This window comes from Mus caroli, unplaced genomic scaffold, assembly GCF_978045245.1.
Source record: "Mus caroli unplaced genomic scaffold, Mus_caroli_1 scaffold_15, whole genome shotgun sequence".
Lineage (NCBI taxonomy): Eukaryota > Metazoa > Chordata > Mammalia > Rodentia > Muridae > Mus > Mus caroli.
Genome location: NW_028227270.1, coordinates 110746455 through 110765805, shown reverse-complemented (window position 1 = coordinate 110765805; position 19351 = coordinate 110746455). Strand labels below are relative to the sequence as shown.

Genomic DNA, 19351 nt, shown 5'->3' with positions numbered 1-19351 from the left:
TTTTTTTTTTTTTTTTTTTTGAGACAGGCTTTTATGTAGCCTAGGCTGCTGTCAAACTCAGTGTGTAAAGAGGAAGAAGCAAGTATACAATTTAGGAGCCTGGTACTTGATACCTTTATACCTCAGAAATGCACCTTTGATCCTTTTGTCTTACTGATCTTATGGATAGGGTGAGATGCTCTAACTGCAGATGTAAAGGCTTCTCTTCACTGTTGTGAGGAACTTAAAATTACTGAAGGAGCTGAAGAGGTGGCTTCAAGATTAAGAGCATAGACAGCTCTTGCAGAAGACCTGAGTTGAGTCCCAGCACCCATGTTGGGCAGCCCACCACCTTCTGTAACTCCAGGGAGATCTGACACCTATGTCCTCTGTGAGTGCCTACATTCAGAAACAGACCCAGATGCACACACATCTTTTAAAAACTTGATAAAGTCATTAAATTGAGCTGTTGAAATATATACTTTGAAGTGCCATTGGAAAGAAAGAACAAAAAGCACCCTAAAGTCACTGTTGAGATGTACTATCTACCTACTGATAAAGGTTCTCTGACAATTTACATGCCATGGTCTATCCTCTATTCCTCTTTTGTGCTCTGTGGATATGTTGACATCTTTTCAGTTTTTTTTCCATCTTTAACAGTATAGTGGTTAATTTTAATGGTTTCCACATTTGACATTGTTTTGATCTTGTTTTTACTTTGTTCCCTGCTTTCTGCATTCTTCCCTACCCCATCCTTCCCTTCTCTTCATCCCATTCTTAATTATTGCATTGTTCTCTGTGTGTCTCTCCTATTTGTGTCCTTCCTGTCTGTTGGCTTGGTATATTCTCCTTCTTTCTTGTCCCCACCCTCTTGCTGCTTGTAGCCCCACAGGCTGTGGACACTGGCCGAGCAGGTAGGGGACTTTTCTATTCATCACACCAGCATACACTCACTTCCTACCTCCTGCCATTCCAGCTTCCAGCACTGAGACAAGCTGGAAGTGTAGTGAAGAGATTGATAGGTGGTCTGTAGGCTTGTGGCTCAATACCACCTACAGTAGTACCACCCAGAGGTGTGTCACCATGAGTGTGATCACTGTTCCCTAGCTGACTGGGTCTACTTCCATTTCCCACCATCCCTACTTCTCACCACCCGTTTTGTGCCTTGCTGGTCTTTAGTTGACCTCAGATGTTATGAGTCTCACATTGCTTATTTCATCCAGGCAGTTTCTCCATCTGCTTCTCTGAAGCACAGCTGCATTGAATAATTACAAGATGGAAAAAACACTGGAGGCCACTGTCACTGTAAGCATCAGTGGCTCGATTGGGTTTCCTCTTGCTGCTCGCAGTGGTGGGGGTCAGCCATCACTATCCCTGAGTGTTGTAACAAAAAGGTGGTGATTTGTTTTGTTTTAGACAGGATCTCACAGTGTAGCCCTAGCTGGCCTGAAACTCAGAAGTATCCACTTGCATCTGCCCCTGCTTCCTGAGCACTGGGATTAAAACCATAAGCCACCATACCCAGCAAAGCTGTTATTGCTTCTATTCTTATATTTAAACATACTTTGGTACACAATTGAGATTCTCAAAGAAATATAGTACAGTTACGTAAATTCTGAAGGTTGTAACTTGCCCCAGCCCTCTTGCAAGTCTGTTCTGTTTCCCATGTTTTTTAACCTTCTTATCATATTGCATTATCATATGTAAAATGTTATGTCATCTTAATAGTATATACCTTCCCTGAGCAGAGTCCATTGGTCAGAAGTCAGCCCAGTATATTTTTAGAAGACCTTTATGATTCCAAGATGAGATTGTCTGGACTGCTATGTTAAAGCTCAAAGTACTTATTCTAGCTGATTTAGAGAATCATAGAACCTCCCTGACTTATGTCATAGACAAAAATAACCATCTGAGGCTAGAGGCACAAGCGGGATTAAAAGGAACAAAATAATTATCTCTTGTATCTACCCCCTCAATCTGTCAGCTCCTGTCATGCTTATGCTTCAGTATCTTAAGGTCTAAAAATAGGCTTTCTGAATGCATGTAGTGAAAATTTCTGAGCAAAAGACACTTCATATCCTGACAACCCACTTTTGCAGCCAAACTTTTTCTAGTAAAACATGTTATATTCCTCCCTTCATTCTTATTATACATGGATGGCTGGGGTCAAGCTTTGTGACTGACCAGTGTGGTCCCAAGGTGTTCCTTTGGGAATTTAGATGATGTTAGGTGGCTGCTTGGAGAGGTATAGGCTTAGCATCATAGTCTTTGGGGTTGTTTGTTCAGCTTATGGTTTTTACCAATCAAATGCCTACCAGTTAGTAGAGTATATAAACACAGCTTCTTTCCATGCACACAGGTTAACCATGCTATGCTGTTGTTTGCAGGGGACATCAGGACCTGACCCCACCACTGTCTATGTTGACATGAGAGCCCTGAGACATGACAGGTATGGGTTCTCTCCTCTCTTCTTCCCCTTCCTCTATTGCTGGTTATCCAGCTAGTATGTGTCCAAGTTAACCAAGATGAAAGTAGCCATGTTTACTTGTTGAAACTATCATTATATGGAGAAAGTGTATGCCTGGGAAAGCTGGCTAAAACTTTACAGATAAAAACTTGTTTGTACAAGACTGATGGTGTGATGAGAGGTGTCTAAAAGTTGTGGCCATCTCAGGTCCCATTTTTCATGTCACCATACATGAGCATTCCAGCTACATTTCTTCATAAGGGATGTATACATTTGCACATTATGTTGGTGCTTTTATGAAACAGTTAAAGCTGAAGTGAACTTACCTTTTCTGCAGAGCTACTGAGCAGACTTTTAAAAGGGATTATGTCTCAGGAAGACAAGGCAGGGGCCATACAACATAAGTCCTTTTGGAGAAAGCCCTGCCTCAACTAGAAGAATCTATTGAGATGTCTAAGAGGGAAGAAAAAAGTTATTTTACATCAGTTCTCCCCATTGAAATGGTTTGTGTTGCTATATGTCAGGTAGTGTGCTGTTTACCCTGTGTTTTCTAGAAGTTTATTCACCTATCAACACTATAATATGTGGAAAAAAACAGTCAAAGAGTGGTTGTGTGGTTGGGACTGAGGACATGGGAAGCAGTTGTACCCTGCCTGACCAAGGAAACAGCTGAAACTCTGCAGAGACAGGAACCATTCCCTGCACAGACTGACAGGGGGTCCAAATTTGATGACCAGATAGAACATGCCACCTCCAGGAGATCAGGGTAGTCATCACTCCCTATCCACACAAAGCTGTGTGTATACCCTTACCCAATATTGGTCCATATCTGGAGCTTTCTCTGATTGGTACAATTTGCCATCAAAAGTGATATGCTGCTAAGTAGTTCATAGAGGTAAGGGACTCTGCTCATGCCCTGTAGTTCATGGAATGGGTGCTAAAATATCAGCAGCACTCTCATAGATGGCTATGAGCCTGTGTTAGACCCTCACCTGATCACAGATGTTAGAGGCTGTGTCAATCAAGCCCCTTACATGGTGGCTGGGGACCAATAAAAATGACTTTCCCCTCACTACTGTCCTCCACAGAATCAGGTTCTAGATGCTCAGAGTTCAATCTGGAGCACTTTCTAACTCAGAAACAGCATTCGAATGACAAAATAAGTTGCCCCAGGGTCAGAGGCGTGAGGGTCTCCAAGTGGGAGCTCTGCATCTGAATTCAAAGCCACTTAACTGTAAACCTTACTGAAAAATAATGTCTTGTTTGTATACCTTTCTGAAAGAGTACCTGTGCTAGTGACCCTCGGGCTATCCTTCCAAATCCAGAGAGAGCAGAAATGCACTGCAGTTGGATGCCTTCCTGTGTTATAGTTGGGCAATGGGGGAAGGCCTAAAATTGGATTTGGGATTTTTTTCTTCTGAGAAAAAGTCTTAAGAACTATCTTCCCTGTTAATCTAAACCTATCATTTGTCTTCATCGTGACAAATCTTCATACTGCATGGGCAGGGTGTGAGGGAACTGCTATGAAGTGAGGATCTGCATGGTGTATAGTGGTGAGTGATTCATATTCACCATCACATCAGTCCTGGACTGCTGGAAAGAGCAAGAGGCCTGGGTCAAAGATGAGTCCTTTGCAATCATTCAATTCTGTAATCTTAACTAATGCCCCTGAATGATGCTGTGTCCTAATTTCAAGTCAGTAGTAATAGTCTTCCCAGCCTAGGATGCTTTGCACATTAAAATAATTGGAGAGAGACATGACAGTGAGTTGTGTTCTGGAAATTGCTCCAGGGTCATGTGTCATTAAACTTGACTGGATAATGTCATCAGTTGTGATGATCATGAACGCTCTTGCCCTTGATGGACTTGAGCAGTCACCAGGCTTCCCATCAGCATGGTAGGACTGGCCCAGGGACCATCTTAGAGCTTGGATATGATGCAGTGCTGTTTCCCTGAAATAACTTGCTCACTTCTGTTATATAGTAGAGAAAAACTGAGCCACCAGAGTATCTCCTGGGATCTTACCCCTCCACCTCCTTCACCCAGGTCTGCTTCAGGCATTTTCAGTCTGCTCTGTCTGGTAGAGACACCTGCTTCTCTTTCTCTGCCCCAGCAGCTCTTCCCCACAGCGTGGGGCTGAGAGATACTTCTTTCACTCCATGACTCTGCAACTCACTCTCCTTAAATTTCCACTGCAGGATATGGGTGAGTGCTTGAGACACTCAAGTTGATTCAAACCCTTCTCCACTTTATTTTTCAAGATGATAGGTGTTTACATTGTTCCTGCTTGTTTGGCCTTCTGTAGAAGTCTGTTCTACACACCTCACTTCATCTGCCTAGCCCCCTTTTCCTTGGCCTGCTGCATAGAATCTCAGTATCATTTTCATCCTTCATTTACTTGTCAGTGGATGTCACCTTCCTGGTATCCAGACACACTGACAGCCCCATCTGCATCCTCTGGATCCTCCTATGGTAGATGTTTTCCAATGGGTTTTTCCCTCATCATCGTCTGAGAAGCCAAGTCTGTCATTCTCAACTCAAATACTGCATTCTTCATACTAAAGCCACTTTTTCCCAGAAGAAAATAATATCCAGGTTTTACATCTTCAGCATTACTTTTGACCTTAACTGACAAATGTAAAATATACCTTGTATTGCAGCTCCTGTGACATAAGGGTTCAAGGTTCAGGCAGGTCTGAGTCAAGATTTCCCTGCTATGACCCTGGAACAAGGTGTTAGCTCTGGGGTTTCAATTTCCCTATTCTTAGCATGGGCACAATAAAATGAGTCTTTGCACTTATCTATAATGGCCAAAGGAACAAAGAACTCTGAGGCTCTTAGGGTACCTTGAAACTTTCAGGGACCCTTGCTGTACAGAGAGAGGGTGAAGATTTCTACAGTAATATAAGTTTTCCCTACAGAGGCCTAGTATATCAGTCCATAGCACCCTAATGTGCTTCCCTCAGAGAAGATGCAAGGCTAACATCTGGAAGGCAGTGAGACAGGAGAGTTCTGACAACATTGATCCTCTCATTCTTCTAGTGTTGCTATGAAAGTAGGGTAGTAGTTTTCTCGTTACACCTATGTTAGGCTCTGTCATAAGGATTACTTACTTTACCAATTGATTTAATGGGACATTCACTTGGAAGTGTCAAGATACCCACCCAATTATCACTTAATTAACCTGGGGAAGCTTAGTTTGTCAGTATGCTATGTATTCACTGTGAGAGAAAGAAGGAAAGAGGACAAATAGGTGTGAGCTAGCTCAGAGATTAAGATCAAGATCTCATTATGCCCACCCTTTAGTAGCAAGGAATTAAATAGATGCATTAACCACTTCTGCTTGGTGTTATGTCTCTGTCTTTAATACCCATTTTATTCTAGCCCCAATGTTAGGGATTTGGCAATCTGTTTGTAGCCAGGTTGCCATGGAGAACATTTCTGCCTCATAATGAGGATACATATTCTGGAATAAATTTAGTTCCCCCATATACAAGAGAAAATGTTCAGGGGCTATTTGAGAATTGTTATTAATTTTTAAAGGTATTATTTACTGTGTATTTATTGAAAATGAATTCATAGTTACTTGATCTTTCAGTTTGATCTTAAGCACTTGAATTGTTTCATCTTTAGGTAGAAAAGAAAAACATCTCTCAGACATTTCAAGACACAGTTTTAGTGGATTGCCAAATCTTAACCCAGTATTAGTATGAAGATTTGTGTGCCTCCATCATGGAGTGTAACCTGAAATCATGATTAAAGGGTGCATCTAGAGCAGTATGAATTCTAGGGCTGTGGATGTAGACCAGTTAGAGCATTGGCTTAGCTTAACAGGTAAGATACTCTGTGTTCCATCCCTAGCACTGTGTAAACTGGAGATAGTGCCACACACCAGTGATCCCAGAACTGGGGAGCCAGATGTAGGGAGACCAGAAAATCAAGTACATAACAAGTTTGATGTTAGCCTGGGCTTCATGAGAACAACCCTGGGAGGAAGGCAGGTAGGAAGGAATGAAAGAAAAGCATGGATTTTTAGATTAATTGCAACCTAGTGAATAGCTGGATATCAAGATTCCCAAGAGCAGTGGACAGAGAGAAAGGCATCTCGGTGGGGTTATGTTGGTCATCAGCGGGATAGGAGAAGCAGGGATAAAATCAAAGACATTTATTTGTCCAGGGACTTTGCTAGCTTGGGCCCTGGTGTGCATTATGTGAGTGGCATGAGTTCTGCATGTGCATGTGTGTGGTGTGATTTAGGCGTGTTAAACATGTGCACATAAGCTTATTGTATGTTAGAGGATCTTGTGTGTTGAAAATGTAAAAGCATCTGGGTAGTATGTTATCCATAAAAAGGTGCTAGAAGCAAATGAGGACTTATATGTGTAAGGATATGTGTATATATGTGTGTGTTGCATACACACAGGTGTGTTCTGTGTATGTGTGTACACATGCTAACATGAATTTGTACTTCTGGGGTTTATATGCCAGTGTTCCTGAATACTTTCCAGAGTACATTCCAGGATTTTCTGGGAAGAGTTGAAGTCTGCTGTCTTGAACTTTCTGTGGCCTGTGGCGCTCCCAGATAGGAGCTGGGCCATGGGTACATCATGTTCATTTTTACTAAACCTCTGACAGATGATTGTCCTAACAATTGTGCATGGGCTGTCACACTGTTCTGTATTTTGTACCATTCTTGACCTGCTCCCTGGGGTCTTGTTCCTCTGGCAGAAGTGACTGACAGATGCCTTGAGATTAGATGAGATATTTAATCTTTATTATTAGCTTTTTTTCCCTCCTTTATTTCAGCTTTGGGTCTCTTCAGAGAGGGGAAGTTTTTAAACTCACTAAACATTATGTTAGAATGTGATCACAGTGTATCTGGAGGATATCACCCTTAGTGAGGTAACCCAGTCACAAAGGAAGTCATTAGGTATGCACTCACTGATAAGTGGATATTAGCCCAGAAACATAGAACACCCAAGATACAATTTGCAAAACACAAGAAAATCAAGAAGAGGGAAGACCAATGGGTGGATACTTCATTCCTCCTTAGAATAGGGAACAAAATACCCATGAAAGGAGTTACAGAGGCAAAGTTTGGAGCTAAGGATGGACTATCCAGAGACTACCCCACCCGGTGATCCATCCCATAATCAGCCACCAAACCCAGACACTATTGCATATGCCAGAAAGATTTTGCTGAAAGGACCCTGATATAGCTGTCGTGTATGAGGCTATGCCAGTGCCTGGCAAATACAGAAGTGGATGCTCACAGTTATCTATAAGATGGAACACAGGGCCCCCAATGGAGAAGGTAGGGGAAGCACCCAAGGAGCTGAAGGGTTCTGCAACCGTATATGTGGACAACAATATGAACTAACCAGTACCCCCAGAGCTCATATCTCTAGCTGCATATGTAGCAGAAGATGGCCTATTCGGCCATCAATGGGAAGAGAGGCCCCTTGGTATTGCAAACTTTATATGTCCCAGGGGAATGCCACGGCCAAGAAGCAGGAGTGGGTGGGTAGGGGAGCAGGATTGGGGGAGGGTATAGGGGGCTTTCGGGATAGCATTTTAAATGTATATAAAGAAAATATCTAATAAAAAATAAATTAAATTTAAAAAAATAAAGTACTTTAAAAAAAAGAATGTGGTCACAGGATCATAATATAATATGATTTTTCTGATTAACCAGCATTTGAAACTATATTCTGAAGTATCCTTGAAAATCAGTTAACTGTCTTCCTTGGAGAAAACTGAAGGACATTCATTCACCTTTTGTAGAATCTCCTCCATGGGTAATTTGATAAGAACTTTGATTTTCCATTCCTGAGGTGAGCCCCAATCTTCCATGGAGCTTGCTTCGAAACCTTTTTCTTGGTGGCTCATGAAAGATATATGGGTCACATTTCTTACCCTCTTCAAATACCCCATGAACTAACCATGCATGGAAGGAGGAGGCTGCTACTGTTGGAGCCATGCAGCATGGGTGATGAGGCTGAGCTCCTCTTAAGCAGACCTCAACCAAAGTCTGAATCTGGAGCTCTTTCCCATTCACAGGCTAGCTCACCTCTCCTTGGTCATATAGCAAGGGTTTAAACATACAAATCAGTTGTAAAGGAAGTAGGTATTAGTGATTGCCACCAACCTCTGTAACTCAGATTGCAATAAAGGCCCTGGATGAACACGTGATGTTCTTAGTTCATTAACCTTGCACAGTGGTCTGGCAGTGTCAGGAAGTGTTCTCAGGGTGAGGATGTCGTACAAAGCTCATGCCTTCCCTAGGTCTTAACTCAGTTCAGAGTCATTTCATAGAATACTAATGTTGACAATGATGTCAGATCGCCTTGTTTGTAGTTGTGTGATTTCTTCATATATATGTTCAGAAAATTAGCCCTTTGATGTGTGCCCCAATGCCACTTCTGCCTTTTCCCCCTCCCATGGCCCTTGAAAAGTCTTTATCAGGTGTTTAGGATTGGAGACCTTATGTATTCTGTGCCTTAGAGGAATGTGGAGATAAAGCTTAGAAAGGGAAGATTTCTCATACTGTGATGTTGCCCTAACCTCAAACCTGCTTCCAGCTCTTTTCTGCCCCTACCCCCCGCCCCCAGGTACAGGTCAACCCTGTGTTTTCGGTTCAAGTGCTTGCCAACACTCACTTTGTCTTGTATTGTGTGAATAAAAATTGTCAAAAAGTTGGGCATGATGACACATGTTTATATCAGCTCTGAGAAACCAGAGACAGTAGATCTCTGGAGCTACTTAGCAAGTTCCAAGCCAGGGGAATTGTCTGTCTGAAAAATACAAAGTAGACCTCTGGTCTCCATCCCACCCCTACACACACACACACACACACCAGTTGCCTTGTAGATAAGTGAATAGCATCTAATCCTTGTTTAACTGGCAAGGAAGGAAAATGAGCAGTAAACATTACAAAGCCTGACCAATGAAGCCCTCAGGAAGGACAGTGAGCCAGCTCAGAGCATGGTCAGCCAAGGCCTTCTCAGCACTTCTCCAGACCAGCTTACCATTAACTAGGCATTAGACCACAACCATTTTCCTTCTGGAGAGGATTTTCACTGTTTCTCAGCTCAGGCACTCTTAGTTTAGCAGGCCAGCTGTTGCTACTCAGCCCAGAGACTCTGCCTTCCTCAGCATGTTGTCTACACTCAAAACTAACTCTACCAGATATAGGCCTAGAGGTCACACCTGGGCCTCCTCATGGTTAAGGATGCCATTTAATACCTGTCCTTCCACTTTGAGTACAGAGGCAACTTTCCAGTCGTCTTGTAGATGGAGCAAATGTGGCTCCATATTCTTTCCCTGTGGCCTTTACTGATGTTTTCTTACCATTTGTCCTTGTCAGGGCATTATTGCCTCTGCTATCAGTAGCCTTCTGTGGGACTTCCACCTTTGCCATAGAATAATACTAACAATTAAATAGCCTGCCAAGCCCAAGCCATGTGCCAAAGACAGTAGTGTGATCCAGAAAGCCCACTGAGTGGTGTGTGTTTCTGCCTACAGAGTCCGGTTGGTAGAAAGGGGATCTCCTCACAGCTTACCTCTGATGGAGTCTGGAAAAGTAAGTATTAAAGGTGTCTCATCCCAAGCATAAAGGTGAGTAAGGATGAATAGGTTCTAATGTGTGAAGAAATGTGATCCCAGAGACTATGTATTAGCCTAGAAAAAAAGCTGTCTGGACAATACTGTTTCAGGAGGTTTGCCTATGACTACAGAAAGTCAATAATAGTATTTTGAACTTTTTTTTTTAAATAACAAAGCTATGTTGCGTTGGAGCCACTAGAAGCCTGAATGCTATATATCTCTCTATGGGATCTGTTCTGAGGGATTGCAAAGGTTCTAATGTGACTGTTCCAGTTCAATTATTAGTCCCTTGTTCTAGCCCTCAGGAGAGAAAAGACTTTCAGAACCTTGAGAAGGTTCTCATACTGTCTTATACTTAAATAACATTGGCTACTATTTAGTCACCTGTTCACACCTAAGTAAGCAAAGGTTGTGAACTATTCTATTGATTCTTGTTATCCTAGTGGTCTAGTTACAAATCAGGACATTACACTAAAGAAGTATATGGATAATGGTTCTCAGTGATCAGCTAGGAGTTTAGTTTTTGTTACAGAATTGTTCTGTGAAGACAGAACTAAAAAGTGTATCTAAACTTACATGCTCTTTTACTCTTTGGCCCAAATGGCAAATCAGTCTCCATTTGATGTAGTTCTATTTTTAAGTTTATTTCATTTATGGATGTATATGTAGTATGCATTCCCATAGTCATGTACACATGCAGCAGACAGAGCAAGATATTGGGCTCCTTCCTCTATGACTCACTCTCTGCATATTGCCTTCAGGCATGCTCTTCACTTAAGTAGAATCTACCACATTTTTGACTAGGTTGATTAACCAGAGGGCTGTTGGGGTCCACCTGCCTCTCTTCCCCAATTCTGGGATCTCAAGCATACACAACCATGTATAGCTTTTTGTGTGGGTGCTGGGGATTTAAACTCATACCCTCATGCTTGCAGGGCAAACACTCATACTCACTGAGTCATCTCCCTAGGTCCTAGACATATGTTGCTGTGGGCCTTTTAGAGTCTGTATATCCATAACTACAAGTCCTATCCCTTAATAAAGTGGTTCTTGGGGTAGGAAGGCAGTAACCACCACCCCAGCACAATTGCAGGATTTATTAGGTACAAACACCAGGGCATCACCCTTCAGATGCAATTTGACTGCTCCAAGATGACATGAGTTTCTACCAGAGAGTGTCTTACTTCAACTTGACTATTGAATGTTAAATATGGCCTGCCTCCAGTCAGAAAACTTGAGATTTTAGAGTGGACCTTTGAGCTCTTTGCAATGTGATACAGTAAACTATTGGTAGGTTGAATGTACATTGGGAGGAAGGACTTAATATCAGTGTCTTTTTATAAGTGGTTCACCAGTAGGAATGGGTCCTATAGGAAGTTAACATGCAAATATAGTAGAGAGGAGAAAATAGCAGGACAGTTGTTCTGATCAGAACCCATCCACTTTTACTTCTACCAACCACAAAAACATCCTCTGTTGAATCATTTGCCAAGAATCATTTGGAGATTGGTTCCATTTAGCCCACACACATCTCCGCAATTCCTTAAGTTCAGGTTGATTCTGGCCCTGCCTCTTTCCTTAGTTTCTATATTCCATGCTGTTAAATCAGTGTAAGCAAATTCCTATTTTACACATCAGACTGGGTAAAATGTTACATCATTTAGCATGGGCTTTGTTTCAGAATTCCCTTTTAAATGGTCATATCTGGGCATTTATTGGCTTTGAGATATGATTGACAATCAGATTTCTGTATTTTAAAGTCCCTCTGCCCCAGATTGTAGACTTATAGAGCAGTGGTAGCGAGAACACTCTTTGGTATTGGCACACACTTAACTTTATGCCATGATGCTCTCCAAATGGTCTTTGGAAAGGAAATGGCCACTTGGCACTGGGGCAAGATTGCCAAAGGAGAGTGTCTGATGCCTTACCTGCCTTTTTAGCCACAATCAGAAATTGTCTCCTCTTTTTTCTCAAACAGATACTTCCTGGGGTCCGGATCATTATTGCCAATCCAGAAACAAAAGGCCCATTGGGGGACTCCCACCTTGGAGAGGTGAGTCACACAGGTCTCCTTCTGGGAGATCTGTCCTCTGAGTCTGTTTTTGCTTTGGCACCTGCTATCATCCACAGCTCATGCTGCTCACATGAGGCAAGTCATGGTGTCCAGGGAGGAGCTAGAGTTGTGCTTTCCAGATTCAGTCATCACCGGAAAGCTCAGTATTATAGAGTGGCATTCCCCTAAGGACACAGGAGACGACACAGTCATCAGAGAATTCCAAAAGCACTGCAAGTCTGATCTCTACAGAGTCACTGTGGAGAGTGTTCTCATGAGCCATTCTGTTTCTAAGAACTCCGTCATCAGGAAATTATTGAAACCTACAGAGTGAACAGAGTTCCACCTACCACAATGGCCATGAAACTCAAAAGCCCAAGATTATAAAAGTGGTGATTAGATGTGTGTTTTAGATCAAAGAGAAGAGTGATGCTTTACGTCACTTGTGATGCCATCCACACCCTGTCATTTAGTCCCGTCATGCTGTTGGCAAGGTATGACTGGAGGGAAATAGCTTATCGTGCTTCCAAGCCTAAGTGTTTCAGAACTGACATCAGCAGTGCTGATGCGCCCATTTGGTGAGGTCTAGTGTCACACCTTGTCCTTTCTCTTCTTCTCTCCATTGATAAGACATGGTAGAGGGAATGAGCAAATGACACAGCCCAAGTCTAGCCTTTCCTTCCAGTTATTGTGCCTATGCCTTGGCTGTCCAGCTTAGGATTCCGGTATGTGATCATCTCTGCATCCTCTACCCTACGTGTCACCTGCAGCAGAACAGTAACAGCTCACCCAGGAGCACTTCCCACAGAGCATGTGGGTAGACACATGACCAAATCCTAACCATTTCTACTTACTCTCCACACTCCTTTCTTGTCAGGCTACTTTGTAACCCTTGTTTCATCTTGTGATTATATAAAATATGAACTAGGTTAAACAAGTGTTACTACATTCAGGGTTCCTGTCCCCTCCTGAGGCAACCAGGAATTGAGATATTAGGAAGTTGAATAGATAGATAGATAGATAGATAGATAGATAGATAGATAGATAGATAGATATTTACTCCAACTTGATTGAACCATAATTGGCAAATAAAGTATATAAGTCAAGGTGGGCACATAATATTTTAGATGTATTAGTAGTTTTATACATTGTAAAATGACTTACATTCAAGGTAATCAATACACCTATCACCTTATTAAATTACCTTTTCTGTGTATGGTGAGAAAATTTAAGTTCTGTCACATTATATCTACAGTTGTAAGTGTAGTAGAATGATGGTGTTCAGCTAGCCCTCTCTTTTTGTAGTCTAGAATGAAGCCTAAAGAGTGGAACTACCCACTTTCAGGTGGTTCTTCCTACCTCAGTTAACTTAATCAGAAAATCCCTCACAGATGTGCCCAGGGACTTCTCTCCAAAGTAATTATAGATCATGCCAAGTTGACAGCCAATCTAATTTGTCACAATTGTCTTAGCAAGGAAATATTGCATACTGGAGAACAGAAAACAGTTGTCACCTCATCTGATGTTGTCCTTCTGTCTGTGTGTTATTTTTTAATTATTTCAGCAAATGCTTAGTAAATGTCTGCTAGGATCCAGGTACTAATCTGGGGTCTTGGAATACAGTGGTAAACAGTACAGATGAAACTTTCACTTCAAGGTACCCAGCTATTTCAATGTTAGTAAAACAACAAAATATCCAATCTCAGAACGCTAGTGCTGGAAACAGTATAACCTGAAAGCCCTCCTCATGGGTCTTGCCCTGTGTATCAACATCACTACATGCATTGTGCAGATGTCTTTGGAATTGTGTTGACTCCATATTTATGCGGGCCTTTCATGTGGTTCCACATCATCCATAGCTATTGCTTTGCACCTATGTCAGCCTAACAGTTCTGCAAACCCCACATTCACCTGCCTGTCCTTTTTATTGACTTTGCCCCTTCACTGTACTTTGTGTTATTTGATCATAGTCCACTTCAAACGGTATGCTAGTCAAGGGAAAGGGAAAGGCAAAGTCTTAAGGCTTTGAGCATTTTCCTAGTTGCTTTAGAAATGACCATCACTCCATTGTGTAAATGTACCACATTTTTTGTATCCATTCCTCTGTTGAGGGGCCCCTTCTTAGAATTGGAAACAATCACCCATGGAAGGAGTTACAGAGACAAAATTTGGAGCTGAGACAAAAGGATGGACCATCTAGATACTGCCATATCCAGGGATCCATCCCATAATCAGCCTCCAAATGCTGACACCATTGCATACACTAGCAACATTTTGCTGAAAGGACCCAGATATAGCTGTCTCTTGTGAGGCCATGCTGGGACCTAGCAAACACAGAAGTGGATGCTCACAGTCAGCTATTGGATGGATCACTGGGCCCCCAATGGAGGAGCTAGAGAGAGTATCCGAGCTAAAGGGATCTGCAACCCTATAGGTGGAACAACAATATGAACTAACCAGTACCCCGGAGCTCTTGTCTCTAGCTGCATATGTATCAAAAGATGGCCAGTCGGCCATCACTGGAAATAGAGGCCCATAGGACTTGCAAACTTTATATGCCCCAGTACAGGGGAACGCCAGGGCCAAAAAGTGGGAGTGGGTGGTTAGGGGGGTGGGGGGAGGGTATGGGGGACTTTTGAGATAGCATTGGAAATGTAAATGAGGAAAATACCTAATTAAAAAAAAAAAAAGAAATGACCATCACATTTGAAAAAAGTATAAGAAAAGTCATATGACTTGATTCACTTTTAAAATCTTCCAGTAATCTGCTTTAATGAAATTTTCAGATTGAGAATGGCTTATTTGGTTGTGTGGCTTATTTTTACATAGTACTTTTATTATAGAGAAGTTTGTGAGTGTATTCCTTGTCTCTACTCCCACCAACCCAGACAGCTGGTCGAAACCACCATTGTCTTGTATTCAAACTGAACCAAGGAAGCCTAAGTCATTGTGGAAAACAAGTTGCTGTGTAGTAGAGTTAGCTTCTCTTCCCCAGAGAAGGCTGAGTGGACAAAGTAGCTCATGCACAATGGTGTTCCATTCTGTCCATAGATCTGGGTTCACAGTGCCCACAATGCCAGTGGCTATTTTACCATTTATGGAGACGAATCTCTTCAGTCTGATCATTTCAACTCCCGGTTAAGTTTTGGCGACACCCAGACTATCTGGGCCCGAACTGGCTACCTGGGCTTTCTTCGGAGAACTGAGCTCACAGATGCAAATGGAGGTAAGTCCAGGCTGGAAGATGCTGCACATTGGACAGAAGTTGAATTTGACTGACACTGAAAATGGCTTTGAGGTTGAGAGCCACACCAGGACCTCTGCTTGTCCTTACTCATCTGAAAGTGTCTGACCTTGAAAAAGATACAAGTAGGGACTGGGTAAAGTATTTACCATGTAAACATAAGACCTGAGTTTAATCCCCAGAATTCAATATATGCTTCTTAAGATCTTAGCACTAGAAGTTAGCTCCCTGGGCCATCTAGACAACCAACCTAGACAGATTGGTTCTAAGTTCAGTGAGAGGACCTTTCTCAGCAAACAAGGTGACTAGCAACTAAGGAAAATATCTGATGCTGATTTCTGGCTTCCACACATATACATAAATGTGCACACACCTATAAAACCAAATAAGCATGACCATGTACACACAGGCAGGTAAGATATGTCTCCACATAGGACAGAACTGTGCCTTCCTTTGCCTTCCTGAGAACCAAGAGCAAAGGTAAAGCTAAACACGAGCCCAGCACTCCCTATGGTGACGTGTGCTTAGTGTCCTCATACGTTCCAGGGGTTGCATGCTGTCTCTACCACACCACTCCTGTGACATTTGGAAGGGAGTCTGAGTCTCTGGGCCCTGATGGCCAACAACTGGGCCTTCCTGCTCTCACTGCTTAGGACACAGCTGTGTCTAGCAGTAGTATACTCTGTTGCTAACCTTCCTGTGGCTCCACATAGAGAGTCACATTGGGGTATTTCTTGAAGCCAAGACACCAAAACATACTCAAAAGCCTTGGGGGTGGCTCAGTGGCAGAGTACATGCCTGAGGGTCACATGTCACAAAAAAAAAATAAATTTTCAATATGTATTCAGATACCTGGGTAGATAGTTCATTTGGTAAAGTATTTACTATGCAAGAAGGAGGACTTGAATTCAAATCTCCAGCACTCAAGTAAAATGCCAGATACAACCACACACACCCCTGTAATTCCAGGACAAGGAAGGCAAAATAGGTGGATTCCTGGAGCTCACAGGCCAGCCAACCTAACCAAATTGGTGAGCTTGAGGTTCATCGAGAGAGCCTCTCTCACAAAGAGGAAAACAACTGAGGGAAGATATCCTATGCTGACACATGAGCAGGTTAACCCACAACACAGAGAAAATGAAGAACTGTTCTGAGTATTCACTTCTGATTGCCTCATAGTCTCTCCTCACCTCTCTGCTTTACCATATACTTCTAGAGTCATGGGGAGACCAAAATCCTTGACAGATGAGATTGTAACTTTGATGATGAGGCTTCCTAAATCACCTAACACACCTGCTAACCTGAGTCTTGCATTTGGGGATAGAGCATGCTAGTGTGGCAGTTTCATGATGGATAGTCATAGGCTCATTTAAACAAGGATGTAAAGTTCAAAGTTGTAAAAGAGGATATCAGTTTACAACAACCCTCAAGGAAAACCTGTAGAATCTACCCAGCTAAGCCCTAGGGAACAAAGCAGCAGAATGTGGTTGCTGTCTTCACCTCATTGGTCCCCAGATGATTGCATGAACCCACACTCAGAGCAAGAAAACAAAGCTCTATTGTAAGGAGAAGCATGTAAGTAGAGGTCTCCATCTTGCTTGTGTGCTTAGATTAGGAAAGGTTTATGTGCTTTTACTTCATGGTATTTGTTAATTCCACATTTTCCCCTGGAATACTTATTACCCAGTTAAAACTAAGGATAGAATCCTTATTTTTAAGCTGACCACATTTTCATTATTATAAGGTTTTCCTGCAGGATGAAAAAAAGTCTTGCAGGACCTGGGGAGATGACTCAGCAAATGAAAACAGAGTTTGACCTCCAGAATCAGCATAAGTGTTAGGTAGGCTTGGTAGCTTTCCTGAAATCCCAGCTCACAGGAATCAGGCTAGGAATCTTTGGAGCTAGCTAAACTAGTCCATTTGGCAAGCTTTGTGTTTAAGTAAGAGACCCTGCCCTAGGGTAGGAGATGGAGAACAGCTGAGGGACTTGTGAGGGAGCTCAACCCCACAAAGCTCAGACTTTTAAGTGCTGACTGGTGGTGTTAGCTCCATTGTTAAGTCCCTTGATCACTGTTATGGTAGAAGCTGGTCCAAAAGAAGATTGGCTGCTTCCCAGTGGAAAAAGTCAGAAATTAGGCAGGCTAGGATAAAAGTGAAAGGGCTTCGGAGAGTGATGGAGAGGCATGTTGTGTACCAATGTGAAAGCATCGTAATACAACTTATTATTTTATATAATTTATGTAAATTATATAGAATATCTAAGAAAAGCCAAGTGTGGCCTTATCACCAGTAACTGGGATGCTGAGAAGGATCTCTGAGGCTTGCTAGCCAGCCTAGCTGAATTATTGAAATTCTGGGCCCCAAATTCAGTGGGAGGATCATGTCTCATAAAATGATATACAAAGTGATAGAGGAGAACACCTAACATTGACCTGTGGCGTCCACATGTTTGTGCACATGTGTGGAAACACACGCACACACGCACACACACGCCTAAGAAGAAAAAGCAAGCAAAAAATAAAACATAAAAAAGAGAACCTGGTGATCACATATCCTGCCTCTGGAGGATAAAAATGAATGAAGAGCCTGAGGCAGCTGACATTCCCCAGGAGGGAGGAGCCAAGCATCCCTAGATCCTTTCTGTGTTAAGGTCACTCGAAAGAAAATAGAATAAAGCAAAGGTCTTGACTGGTTCTTGGTTTCTTTTCCAATAGAGCGCCATGATGCCCTCTATGTAGTGGGGGCACTGGATGAAGCCATGGAACTCCGAGGCATGAGGTACCATCCAATAGACATAGAGACTTCAGTCATCAGAGCCCACAAAAGTGTCACAGAATGGTAAGAGGACGGGAAGGCATTGTCTGTTCTGGTGGTGTCAGGAGCCTAGTTACTAATCACAGGATGTGGAGGAATTCCCCTGAGACAAGGCACTTGACTGGGTGGAGTGTCTCGTCAAGGTAAGCCTTCCTCAGTGCTAAGGGCAATGCAGGAAAGAACTGTTCTGTTAGGACATCTCAGATGACTGGAAGCCAGAGAGTTTTCGCCTGAATAGTGTTTCCAGGAAGCCAGGTTGTTATTTTTCTGCAGTTATATAGGTGTGAAGTTTATTTTAGTTCTCTTATTGTGTTTTCACAAATTAAAACAACAAACAAAACACACATGCCTTCCCCTGATAGTTGGTAGTAAGAGGTGTTACTCTTCCATGGGAAAAGTAAACATTGTTTTGGTTGGGCTTACTAGAGATGCGTGTCAGGTAGGAAATGCTTCAATTAAACCAAGGCTTAAGCCACAATTCCCTGCTCAAAGTGGCCCAAGGATGGGGGTGTTAGTTACTGTCCTTCCCAGAGGTGAAAGTCTCTGTCTTCCGCCTGAGCCCAGTCAGTGCATTTATAAATGCCTGTGACAAGCAGCTCTCCGCCCAGGAGCTCCTTTCTGCTGTGCTGGGGAAAGGAGGAAGGCTAGAGCAAGTCATCAGACTCTGCTCATGGCAGCCACACACTTGTTTAGCACCTTCATGCTGTGTTGCAGAATGAAAAGTGACTATGCTTTTCAGTGTAGGTTTGTTCACTCACATAATGACAGACAAACTTAATAAGGACACTAAACACCCTCCTGGCAGAGAGCCTGATGTGACCAATCTCAGTCTTAGGCCACAACCAGGGAAGCACATGCAGGAATAGCTTTGAGTCGTTTTCAGATCTTAGTTCTGATTGTTCTAAAGAGTTTCCAATCATAGGCTCAGACTTACTGCCACTTATTGAACCTAAATAGCACAAGTAGATTTATTTACTTTTTTTTTTTTTTTTTGGTGCTAAGCTTTAGAATTGGTGTCTCCTATATGCTAGACAGATGTTTTATAATAATCCTGAATCTGATTGTTAAGGCCCTGAGTTGTATGCTTAGCACCCCAAAACTCCCTCTGTGTTTTTATCCTAAACATCACTCACTAGGACAAAAACTTCAGTTGTCAGAGTTGACTGGATGGATGGCAGAAGTGCAAAAG

General features: G+C 42.5%; 1 protein-coding gene across 6 annotated transcripts in view; it reads left to right on the top strand.

Annotated features, from left to right (window-relative positions):
• Positions 1 to 19351, top strand: part of Dip2c (DIP2 acetate--CoA ligase C (putative)) — a 404339-nt gene that overhangs the window by 379488 nt on the left and 5500 nt on the right. For 3 of the 6 annotated variants that reach the window (XM_029468564.2, XM_029468563.2, XM_029468567.2), the window contains 6 exons: positions 864 to 893; positions 2367 to 2428; positions 9971 to 10028; positions 12030 to 12104; positions 15156 to 15330; positions 18063 to 18186. In XM_029468564.2, coding sequence (XP_029324424.1) covers positions 864 to 893; positions 2367 to 2428; positions 9971 to 10028; positions 12030 to 12104; positions 15156 to 15330; positions 18063 to 18186 — 524 coding nt within the window. The remainder of the gene's footprint in view (positions 1 to 863; positions 894 to 2366; positions 2429 to 9970; positions 10029 to 12029; positions 12105 to 15155; positions 15331 to 18062; positions 18187 to 19351) is intronic. The other 3 variants (XM_029468565.2, XM_029468568.2, XM_029468566.2) reach the window with 1 other exon arrangement.